Source organism: Apaloderma vittatum, unplaced genomic scaffold, assembly GCF_000703405.1.
Source record: "Apaloderma vittatum isolate BGI_N311 unplaced genomic scaffold, ASM70340v1 scaffold10039, whole genome shotgun sequence".
Classification (NCBI taxonomy): domain Eukaryota; kingdom Metazoa; phylum Chordata; class Aves; order Trogoniformes; family Trogonidae; genus Apaloderma; species Apaloderma vittatum.
In genome coordinates this window covers 18,532-31,131 of record NW_009735785.1, presented here as the reverse complement: position 1 = coordinate 31,131, position 12,600 = coordinate 18,532, and the positions used below count along the sequence as shown (strand labels likewise).

Below are 12,600 nucleotides of genomic sequence, written 5' to 3'. Positions count from 1 at the left end.
CAACTTAAACTGCCATGTGATGCTAGCTACACTCTCCTCATAGCTGAGCACTACCGTGTGGAATAAGTTAATCGCAACTTAAACTGCCATGTGATGCTAGCTACATTCTCCTCATAGCTGAGCACTACCATGTGGAATAAGTTAATGTTATGAAAAGCCACCTGAGCATGTCTGTAAGTGCTTTACTCTCAGAGGAACCACCCACCACACTGCCACAGCACTGCTCACTGTCTCTGCAAGGTGGTGGGGCTCATCTGCAACCACGAACTCACATGGCCTGGGCTAGTGAAAAATGGGGCGAACCGACTGCAGCTGTGGTGTTCCCCAACATGCTGATGGAAAGCTGAGCTCAGCAGAGTCAAAAGGGTTTTTGAAGCCACCTGTATGCTTAGCATGTAAGAAAAGCATAGGAGTACTTACCTACAAAGTTCACTGTACTGTCAACTTCACTTTTTATACTGGAGGACAGGAAATAGTCAGAAGTGACATCATTTAGCCCATTAATCGCAAAAGATGATTCAACTGGCTCTTGCTAGAATGAAAACAGTACAGTTAGGTCAGGTTTGATTTACTTTAGGAGCCTGGACTCAGTTCATCTCTTTGTTCTGAGACAGTAATAAATCATATTGCTTCTGCCTGCCATATACTCCCTGCTAGATGCAGTCTTAGAACGACTATTTTGAATGAGAAGAAGCCAGAGTCTACTCCACTTCCAAACCTTATGCTTTGAAATTAAAGCTCTTTAATGTTCAGATTTAGAGTAAGCCTTCAGAGAGCAAGAAATTAGTGGGCTATTTAGTACAAGAGACTAACATTTGGAACAAACAAGGAAGAAACATTGCTTTAAAACTGTACTCTATTTAATATTCATCCTCATTCCCTTCCAGAAATGTCGCATCTCATAGTGCTCACTGAAAGGAAGCCTTAGCTTCTGTACAGCAATTACTAAATTCCAGTTTTAATTTCTCTCTGTAAAGCAAACCAAAGTGTTTACACTAAATACCGCCTCTCAGATCACATCATAAACATTACCACAGGGCAACAACACTGGGAAAACACCACCTGTTCTACATGGACTGAGCTTCCCACAAGATGCATCTCTGCAGGTCTAGTACACTTCAGTGGGAATCTAAAAACCCCCCTGCCATAAACTCAGGATCTCTTCAGAAAGCTGTAAAAAAGGTCATAGAATCATAGACTGGCCTAGGCTGGAAGGGACCTTAGAGATCATCTAGTCCAACCTCCCTGTTGTGGGCAGGGACTCCACCTCTCGACTAGACCTGGCAACACATGTCGACCAAGCAGGAATCGAACCCGCGACCTCGGTGTTGGTCATTATTGTCAGCACCATGCTCAAAACACTGAGCTAACCGGTCCACTCTCCTTCCTTGTGTTGGCTTCCTTACAGGTTTACTGGTTACAAAGTTTAAAGCCTCCTGCTCCTGCTCTGGGCTGGCCATGCCAGCCCTGCGAAGGAAGTTTTGGCTGCTGAGCCAGAGACACCCGCAGAGAGGTGCAGAGCTGCCAGTTGGACCTGATACCACACCACGCTCATTTTTGCTGCAAGGACAGGGCAAAGGTGGACCTCAAGACTTGTGGCGCTAGCCCTTCACAGTACTAACTGTATGAACTGTTACCACAGGGACAGAAACCTGCACGAGAGGTCCTTCCTGGACGCCACATGCTGCGACGATGATCCACTCAAGAAGAGCTCTCACTTTGGCGCAAGTCTGCTCCTTCCCAGCCATTAGGCGAGGCAAACATATACCTGTCCCAAGGGCCCTCTGCATATCCGAAGGGTGCAAAGTCTGCTCAAAGAAGTAATATTAACTGCTATTGAACCACGGAGAATCATGACTGCAGGGAGAGGTTAGGGTTGCAAACCGGAGCCCTGAGCCTCTGGTGCAATGCCCCAGCAAACACAGCAGCCCCCATGCCAATGCTGTGCACCCAGCACCTTGCTCAGCTTTACTTGAGGCTTGGTTATAGAGCAGTTTATTTAGTGGCTACTTTTGAGCTATGGAAACCAATATACATCTTGGAACTTGGGTGACGGTGCCAGATGCACAAAGGGACTTGGACACCAGCACAGTTGGTCTTAAATCACCTGAATTTTCAGCGACCAGATGTCTAGACTAAGCTAAATGCATGGGGAAAGGTGTCACTTAGATTTAAAAAATGTCTCAAATGGGAAGCTGCATGCATACTCAAAAGGATACATCAAGGAAAAGCTAGAGATTAAGACTCAGGCAGGCAGCTCAACCCTTTGTTTCAAGGGAAAGGGCTCATTGCTGAGAATTCATTTTTCAATGGAGAGACCTCGTTTGCCCAAAAGCCCAGTGGCAGGAGACGTATATGCGAGGTGGGAGACCTGCTTGCGGCCCCTCCTTCCCTAACGTGGAGCAGGGATTTGCTAAGGCCCAGGTATCACATCCACAGGACAATCAGTAACCATCCTGAGCACCCTGCTCAAGCTCAGCAAGGTCTGGCAGGGCTCTTCACCCCCACCAGCAGGTGCTCTGGGTGCCCACAAGGTCTGGCAATGGCAACAGCGGGGCGCCCCATGCGAGACCCCTGCTACGCTGCAGTCTTTTTGCAGACCTGCACTCGGGTCCTCAGCTTCAACCTCTGCTAGTATTATCCCTTTGCAGTGACCAGGCAGATCGTGGAGAAGCCTCCTATTCATCCCCAGGAAAGAGAAGTTTTTTAGGGTAACTGAAAGGCGTGCAACGCAAAACATGTGGCTCGGATCTCAGGTAATCACATCACAGAGGCAAAGCAATTATAAGCAGCTTTCCATGCTCCAAAATGTGCATTTACATTAATTCATCCACTACCCTTCCCTGCTGTGATAGCCTTCAATGCTCAACAGTCAGTCTACAGTAGCTGAACATGGAAGGAACATGTGTTTTAAAATCCAGGCTTATCTAGAGACCAGCTCCTGCACGCATTTGTCAGAATAAGGGGGAATACACAAGAGTACTACCTGCACCCAGCTCAATGTCTTCAAGAGCTAAGTGGCCATACCATAGCTGGTGCCTGGTGAGCTGTATGCTCATAGGAGGTATTGCTAGTAGGTAGGTGTATGTGCTGGAAGCACAGCCAGCTCAGCTCACTGCTCCTGCGTCGCCCAGCTTCATGCTTCTGTGCAGCTCGGGGCAACCAACCTGGAGGGAAGCATTCCCAAAAGTTGCAAGCATTGCCCCGTGGGCACCTACTTCCAGGCATGATCCACATGTACTGATCTGTGAGGCATCACCCTCAGCAAGGACTATTTGTGAGACAAATCCTAATGGACAGGATGAAATTGTTCAAGCACCTCTACAGCTTTTCAGGCCTTTAATATTCTGACTAAAAGAAAGATTACGAAGGAGGGGAATGGCAAAGTGCTGCTGCCAGCTGTGGCAGGCATCACACACTTCTCTGTTCTGACCAAAGGAGTTTACTGGCTCCCTCTGAACAGCGGCTGCCATCGGAGTCACATTACAATAAGCACATGTGGCTGTGTGATCCAGATGGGATGGTTAAAAAGCAGTTCCTTTAAAATAATTTAAAAATCACAGTATTCTGACACGTAACTCCACAACTCACAACAGCGACTGCCTTTCAAACCTGATTTCAACAGAGGCCCCCAGGGTCACCTGGCCCAGACCATCTCCTGGCCAGCGGGTGCAGAACCTGTGCCCGGGGTATGAGCGAGCAGCAGGGAACCAAGCTACCCTCCTGCTGCAGACACAGCTGCTACCTGCAGCCAAGAACACCAACTTTACCAAAGGCTGAGAGTCTGAAAACTTTGTGATTTGCTGTTCGAAAAAGGTCGAAGGTGGACCAAATCCTGCCAGTGTGTACTACCAACCACCTCGCAGAGGCACTCGGCAGAAGTGCGAAAACTAGGTAACACCATGATTTGCAGGGAGAGCTAACATCAGTCTGCATCTACACTCTGAACAAGCAGAAATCTCAGGCAGTGACTTAGAAGCTTCACAACTGAGGTCTTCTAACTCACAAAACATGAGTAGAAGGTGCAACTCTGACAGAACTTCTCCCCCTTGCCTAAAGGAAAACGAATTTCTAATGCATTACGCACAGAAATTAACTGCTCTAAAAGGTAGCTCCACTGTTCAGAAGCATTCCTTCTGTAATTACTGTACTTCTACTTACACAGACAAACAAATGGCAAATGTGTTGCCGAGACTGCCAGTTTTCCAACCTCCAGGCATTTTAACACAAGGGCTGTGTCAGCTGATGACGTCAGTCAAGGCTCTAACAGCCTTCAAACTTTAAAAAAAAAAAAACAACATCCCATGTAACTGTAGCTACTTAACCAAACCACAAGCATGAGAGATTTGCAAATATCCACCACAATATACTATTGTGGCTATTAAAAAAATTTGCAACAGATTGTTTTCACAAGCTCTCGCACTATTAAACAGCCATTTCTTACCTTAATTTGTTTGAATTTGTCATCTTTCTCAGACTTCGTTTTTTTTCCTGCAACAACAGAAGGAAGATTTCTTAAAGTCCTGTTTGCCATGAGTTATCCTTCACACTTTCTATATTCACCAACAAATAGCCCCAAAATGCGCCTCAAAATGGCAGCACCTCCTAGGAAAGGGAGAACACATTTTGCTTTACTTTTAAGTCCCTGTTAAGGCCTGGACAGTCAAAAATTCACCTTGAACATTGTGGCTTTGTGTTTTGTTTTTAAAGGACTGAAAAAACCCAGAAAACACATGATGGAACTGAGGAAAGAAACTGCAGTATAAATATTAAGGTGAAGAATACAGAAGAGTGACAAACTAAGCAACAAGGCCTGCTAAAAAAAGGAATGGGAAGAAAAATACTCTTAAAGGGAAGGGAAAAGAAATTAAAATATATTTCTTATCACATTTATGACACTCTTACTGCAGCTATAGGAAAAGGCAGGTTGTTCTTTAATTTAACGTGAAAAGACATCACAATAATCCCCAACAAATACTTTTGTAAATAGTTGCAACCTGAGACGGGGGCATACTGTATGTTCATGCAAAAGTGTTTTATGCAATCAAGCTGGACTGGAGAATTCAAAAAACCCACACAGCTTATGACCCCCTATAAAATGTCATGTGCCTTAGCAGACCCCGGTGTTGCTGCCCCTGCTCTGACCTGATGAGACCCTGATGTGGAAGCTCAGACTTGCCGATGCAAGCTCAGCTCTACCCCGCTGTTTGCAGACGTATGCCAGGAATTTCTCCCATCTCTACTACAAGATAGCATTGAGAATTGGAAATGTTCACAGCCAAATTCTTTTGCTCTCACTCACACATAAATATAGCCACATGCCACATAGAAAAAGGCATGTGAGAATATATACAGGGCCTAAAATATGTCAGATTTTTATAGTAACTGGACTTGCTGCAGAATCCTCCTCTGCTACAGCCCCCATGTCCAGAATCTCAGCTTTCATTAAGAGCTTTTCTAGCTCTTTCAGCAGAGAGGAATTTACCACGCACAACGCAACAGGCTATGGTTCACGGAAATACGTCTGAACCATTAACAAGCAAATGGAAACAGTTTCAGAGCAAATGTTCTACTTTTTGCAGACTGATCTCCCTTTCATAGTATGATTCTGCCCCAAAAATCATTTCCAGTCACACTGACCTTAAACTAAAGACACACCTTTCGCTCTTCAATTTAAGAAAATAGCAAACTGAGCTACAGGTGAACTGAACTGGATTTTAGAGGAACACCATGCATTTGATTTGCAGGTTATCTTTTCATCCAAAAATCCTAGACACCAGAGGACTAATGAAGCCATCGTTCTACTCCATAAACCAGTAACAAACCCATAAGGAAGCCAAAGAGCCATAAAGAAGCCAATGTTTCTACTCGTAAGAAACCAAATACCCCTAAGACTGACTTTGCGGTTAGGTCCTCTCCTGGCAGGTGGGAGACCTAATGCCTAAATTTGGGGATTCAAACTTAAGCTTCCCATTTCACCATCATTGTGCTGTGAGGGCTGTTTTTTCACAGCCTAGTGTAGCTACATAACTAACGAGGTGGCTTCACAGTTTAATGACCTGAGCAGCGAGTGTATTGCTCCCACTCAGCTCAAGAGAACACCAATTTACTCCTACCCTTGCTTGACAAAATGAATGCCATCGTATTCTGAACAAGCCCTACTGAGTTAAATGCACTGATCCCTAATGTTTCCTTTGCCTAAAGGAAACCTGGGACTAGCATCTGAACAGAACTCCATTGGCTTTAGTAGAATGAACACAATTTACACATATCGCCAACTTGGGGGTCTTGTTGATTCTCTGTCAAGCAGCTTGTTCTCTTAATTGAATGTCTGTAGCCCGTTTTTCATACAGCTGTTCCTAAGTTCTGGGGAATATCTGGATAAAACGATCCAACATCACAGCAGAAATAGAACCGGCACATTTTGTGGGCCCCAAGTTGAGTAACAATGCTCCCAACACCCTTTTCATGTTGAGCCGCTCTCCCCCCTACCTTTTTTGGAAGGTCTTTCAGATAACGGCAGCATCCGGTAGACCCTGAAGGCATTGTTTCCTTTCTTTATACTTTTGTCCTTCACTTCTTCTATGTCGGGCAGGGAGTTCATAGCACAACGGAAGTTTGCCTTCCATGTCTTTGGATCGGGTTTATCTACTCCTGACTGGTATTTTCCTAAGCAGGAAAAGAAAGTTAGGTGCACAACACACAATTGAAAACCTAAGACAATTTAATAACAGCATAGGCTAACTTCACAGTACCAGCCTTCAGTTCCCATGACAAGTGTTCAGACAAGAGCTGAGGTTGCACGAGAGTGTCCTGATCTCATTCCCGTGCACATTTCTAGAACACATGATGAACAGTTTCTGCTCAAGAAAGAGCCAGGGCACTGCAGATCAGATGTGACTCCACAACAATGTGGAAAAGCTTGCACAGCATTTACCTTTATTATGTCTGGCTCAAATCCATAGAAAGGCATAAAAAAGCCTAAGGGCCCAAGTCTACAAAGTGCTGAGTGTGCTCTACTCTCAACAATTTTGAACCCAATCTTGTTAATGTTTAAATCAATTTTTACTGTGCTACGCAACGCAAATGAGTTGCGGCACTTCAATAAGGCAGGAGAGTACTGCAGGCCTTAAAAAAACCACTTGGCCTCCCGCAAATGTAGATATTTATACTCACTCTCTGTGTTAGTAAAAGCAGAGGCAAGAAAGAAGGAAAATAAAACTTTAAAAGAGAAAACAATGCAAAAATCCATCCTGCAGAAAAAGAGTTCCAATACCTGTGTGAATTGCCCAGTTTCTAAACAGAGGAGCATCTTTTTCAACATCCCACCCATGTCTTGCGGCATGCATCCAGGGAATTTGAAAAATCTTCTTCTCCTGGAAGGGAAAACAAACAGGAAATGCCAACCCTGATTGACTTGAGGGATCTTCTGATGACTTTAAGTCACTTATTTAAAAGCACAGTTGCAGCATCTGCAAATGTTTTGCTTCCTTCTAACCCACTGCTGCTGTCACTGAACTCAATAGGAAAATATCCACTGGCATCACTGAAAGCAGAATACAGCTCTGAGTACACAAAACACTCAGAAGCCCCTTCATGGACGATGCGCCTGGCAGTTTTCCAGGCTGACACATTCATAAAACATGCAGTGCTACAATTTCTAAACATTCAAATGAAGGCTAGTTTTGGAAGCACAGTTACTTTTATGACTAGAAAAATTACATATGAAACTAAATAATCATATGAACTAAATTCAAGGGATTTAGAATTCAGCCTGTAAAATACTTACAGGGTGAACGAAATGGATATCTCAAATTTATACACCTAGCAAATGGACATATGAATATATCAACTGTAGACATCTCTCCAGCAGGGATAAAAAATATGACACCCATGTGAAGGTGTGGCATTGAAGATAGTCAAATGTATTTTAGTTTAGAAACTTTAGGCCAACGAGAAGTGCATTTAAAGCAATCCAAAGGAAGGGGTGTTTTTAATTAGTTTTTCAACACACAATATATATAGTTAAATCAGGGCATGCCTTATGTGGTGGAAGTATAAACTGATTCCCAAAGGGGTCATAAAAACTCATGGAAGATAGTACACTGACGACTATCAAAGATTATAGCTTTGGGACGCAGGTCCAGCTCTGGAAGCTTGAATAGCTCTTTCCAAGCTTGAACAGCATGTTTCCTGTACTCCTTCCACAAGCACTTAGCACACAGGATGCTGAGACAGATGGATGCTGCATCAGATGTGCTTTTACATCATATGACATGGGAACCAATTCCTGTGTGCTGACCTAGAGAGCTGCTTCAGAACTCTTCACGCTTATTTCTGCAGAGCCATACAAAAGGAGTTTGCTCCACACTTGTTTTTTCTCCCCTGCCGGGGGGAATACATCTTATCTGGCCTCACATGCAGACATCTTGCACTATAAACACTGCCCTTACAGGTTAGATCCACTTCTCGCCCTGTGAAGAGAAATGCACTTCCAGTGCAAAAAGCACCCTCCTCCTGAGGTGTCCACCTGAGCTACGCCAACTGAATTGCAACCTGAAAGAGCCCATTTCTCTCCACTGACTGCAGATAGCTCTAAGCAGGCAGTTCTCCTTTAAGTAACTGCATTGTACATGTCTGTGGTTGGGTGAGACGAATCCTTTGCTCTTTCCCCTTCCTCAGACAACTCTTCTTGTCTGTCTGGTTAATATTTCACTAATGTCAAGGTTAATTCTATTTCCCTTCCTTCCCATGTGATCTTCTCTTCTTTGAGCTGGTGTTTTGTACTGTCCTTCAACTCTTTTCTTCAATCCTTTCTCTCATTTACATTCCCTTGTTCAGAATTGCATTCTTCTGTTCTTGCCTGGCTTCATCTTAATTTGGTGAAAGCACAGATTTAACACATTCTTCAGCCCCCTTCAAGCCCTCATATTCTCCCTCTTAATCTATTCCCATCACTTCTCTCACATGCCTTTTACCTCCCTACTCTTCCCCCTCTATGCAATTAAATCATTCTACAGAGCTGCTCTCCTCTTTCCCCAAATAGAAACGGTCTAAAAAAAAAAACCTTCTACCCTACTATCCTGTGGTTCACAGCACTGCTGTATTCATCAGAGCTTCCTTGCCTTTACTCTCCCATAGACAATAAGAAGCATGGAAAAAATATCATACTTCCAAAGAAAAAATTTTCTATGAACAAGAACTTTAAGAACTGACCAGATTAAAAAGTCTTCTCACTCTTGGTGATGGGGAGATGTTTGAACAACTTTAGACAATGCTACAGAGGTTAAACCACGGATTTCATATTTCGTACGATAATTCAAAAAGTTCTGTAGGAACTAGCAGACCAAACAAGACTCCAGACATAGCATCCTGTCATCATCGACCATACTCATTGCTTCAAAGGAAGGTGCCAGGATGTTCTCAACAGCAGCCTTAACTGTTCATTATAATGTTTCTGTTCATTACAGAAACCTCTTCCCAGTCCCAGATGTCTTGAAGCACACAGAATTATAGCAAATTGTAATATAAATAACAAAATAATAGAATTCATGTGTATTATAATTTAGTAATAGATATCTAAGTTTACCTACCTGTGTAGAAACTACAGATTTTCTCAACAACTATCAAATGTCTAATCTGCTCTGAAATCCTGCAAGACTGCTGACTGCAGCAATACCATGTGTTTGTGTTTACATAGATGATTTCTATTTAAATACTAATTTTTGATTTCACACTTTATCAAAAACATTCACCTATATCCTTTTTCAGCTGATGCTTCCTAATAGGAAACAGCTCATCGGTGCTTTCTCTTAGACTTGCAAGAGCACAAGCTGTCTGATAAAACACTCCATCACTGGACATTTCTGTAAGAGTCTTGTGTTTCTGTTAAAAAATTAGCCTCACCTAACGTCAAAAGCACAACCCACAAAGCTTTAACAGTGTAACTGGAACTGCTACCAAACTCCAGTGGGGACATCAAAAGGGAAAGGGTAGAGGTCACATTCTTAGAAATAGGCAGGAAAGGGAAAATAGAACCAAACGCTTGCAACCAATGCACTGAAAAACGCGCCAAGCAGGTGAATGAGCATGAGATCACACACAAGCTAGAAAGTCGTAAAACAAATTTTAAATATCAGCATCTGTCTGGAGGGTAATACTCCAAGCATCCATCAAAGCAGCCTCTCAATTCCTGTCACAGCTACTCTGAATGTTTCCAGTCTAATTTCCTTTTCCAGAAAAGGTCAGCAGGACAATGACCTCTCATTATCCCCCTCCTCACACCACCTTTGCCCTCAACTGAACTACGTAATTTCCTTCACACCTCCCAATTTTTCCTCTCTGGGAAGATAAAGAAAATCCCTTCCTCCCTCAGTAGCAGGATAACGTTTTCACCAGGAAGGTACACAAGTATTAATTTTTTAAGCCCTATACAAAGGGGTCTGTTCTGGAGGGGAACACAAAGCAGGATGTATAACATGATAACTGACAGAAGGGGAAGGAATTAGGTAAATCAGCTGTACCTGATTTGTCATTTTTAACTGAGAGGTTTCATTCCTTTCTCAACCTGGAAAAATTCCCCGCAAAGAGACAGCCAATAACCAACCCAGAATGGTAATAACTACTTGAGTATTTAAATCTTATTTCCTTAAAAGTCATGCAGACACACACACAAGTGCCATTCTCTTGTTAATCTGACCCACCTTCTATTCTGTACTCTGAACTGTCCTTTGCCAAACTTTGATTAAAATATACAAATTTCAAAATTCTACTGCCTCCAGAGTTGATTCAGTGGGTGCAGAACAGGCTGTGATACACATGACACTGTATCACTGATTCCATGCATGGCTTTGTTTATGGTCAGGATTTACAGCAAAAATAGAAATATTTTTGGTTCAATGATTCATTGTTGGAATAAATGTTTACATATTTTTAAACAGAAATGCTCACAAGTGCAACTAGCATGTTGAGCACTGTAAAGGCAACCCAGAAAGGTGCCAAATCAGAGGGCAGGACAGAAGTGAGGAACTAGAGTTAAACAAACCTCAAGGCAGGCCATTTAGCCTGGTATCCTCTTTCTGGTAGAAGCCAGGCTTTGTTGAACAAAAAAAAATAAATATCAAAACAGTTGATCTGTGAGACAAGCCTTGGTCAATACAGAATATGCTAACTAAGGACAAAATCTCTTACTGACTCTTTCATGCAAACAGTTTATGATAGGAGCACAAGGCAGAAACTGCTGTAACAACACAATCAGAGAGCTGTAAACACTGAACAACATGACATGCCTTGCAAACTGCCTTTACGGACTGGTAGGCTGAACTTGGAAGAACGAAGAAAACACTGCACAGTGGCAGTATTTTCACACACTGCAGAGCAAAGGAGGCAAATGCATTCCTGAGGTGTACCAAAAAAAGGTTACATGAACATAACCTACAGATGACAACGTTCTATTTAAGAGTAATATGCCCAAATCTGAAATGCTGTGTCCTGCTAAGCACAGAGAAATCATTTCAGGATTAGGCAGGAATGCCCAGCAAAGGACAGCAGAGATGGACTGTCAGCAGGAGTGACCTGACGCTGAAGCAGACACTCAAGGAGAAGAACCCATAGGGACCTGAACGTGGGACTCAAATTACAAAGACTACAGTAAAAACTCGTCTCTTCCTCCTATTCAGCTGTGACCCTATTATGCAAGAACAAGGACCTACTCAAATTCACAGGGCAGCTAACTAAGGAATGGATAAAGCAATATTTATTTACCCAGCCACAGCATGCGAGAGACACTGATGCAGGAAGTTCCTGAGAAAAACCTTCGCAGCAGAAATTTAAAGGGCTCCTGATTAATTTTAGAGTCACGAGGGTTTCTAGCTAATTGCCATTCTTTAGCTGTAAAAATGAACACCTGAGCACCACAACTACAACTACAGGGAGGATACCAGACTAACTGGATTAGCATCAACCAGAGTGGCAGCATTGGTGCTTCTGCACCTGATTTTGTGCAGTTCTACCCATTTTGATAACACAGTAGTAGCCTCTGTTAGCCTCATGCTTTTTCAGTGTGCTGAATTATTCTCCTGCACACTGCAGAACGCATACAGTATTTCCAGGGTTTATTACTGTTCAAATTCTCAAATACACTCTTTGCTTTTACTAAGCCTATTAAAAACAAAATTCAAATTGGGCACTGACACTTTGGAGCCCATGCTTGTGCTCTCTGAGTGTCTACAGCTCTCAGGGCCAGGAATATTAGGTTTGGGTCTGCCAGAGGACAAGTTACCCCACTTTCTCCCAGACTAAGAAGTATCAGAGAAGTGTCACGTCTGAAACAGGAGATTATTGCTTCAACACAGTCCAACACAGAATGCAGCCTTCTACCTCAGGAGAGCATTTTGTTCGCATCTCTCTAACGCTACTTTGTGACCAATCTGTTCCCGGCTTAAAAAAAAAATAAATAAAAACTCCCCCAAACAACTAGTGTAATCTCCAGAAACGCTCGCTCCAACAACAAAGAGCTGGAAAATGCTTTCAAAGGAGCCACAAATCCAGCAGGCCAAAGCAGGGCGCCTCAGATCTGGCAGGCGAGGCCGGAGGAACAGG

At 43.2% G+C, this 12,600-nt stretch overlaps 1 protein-coding gene across 1 annotated transcript in view; it reads right to left on the bottom strand.

Moving 5' to 3' along the window:
* Nucleotides 1-420: 420 nt before the first annotated feature.
* The window catches only part of LOC104279441 (interferon regulatory factor 2-like), a gene marked incomplete at its 3' end in the record, with an annotated part of 13,572 nt that continues 1,392 nt past the window's right edge, over nucleotides 421-12,600 (bottom strand). The window contains exons 3-6 of the mRNA XM_009876720.1: nucleotides 7,277-7,376; nucleotides 6,493-6,669; nucleotides 4,445-4,491; nucleotides 421-532 (exon numbers count right to left, since the gene is read on the bottom strand). Of these exons, the coding sequence (XP_009875022.1) occupies nucleotides 421-532; nucleotides 4,445-4,491; nucleotides 6,493-6,669; nucleotides 7,277-7,376 (436 nt within the window). The remainder of the gene's footprint in view (nucleotides 533-4,444; nucleotides 4,492-6,492; nucleotides 6,670-7,276; nucleotides 7,377-12,600) is intronic.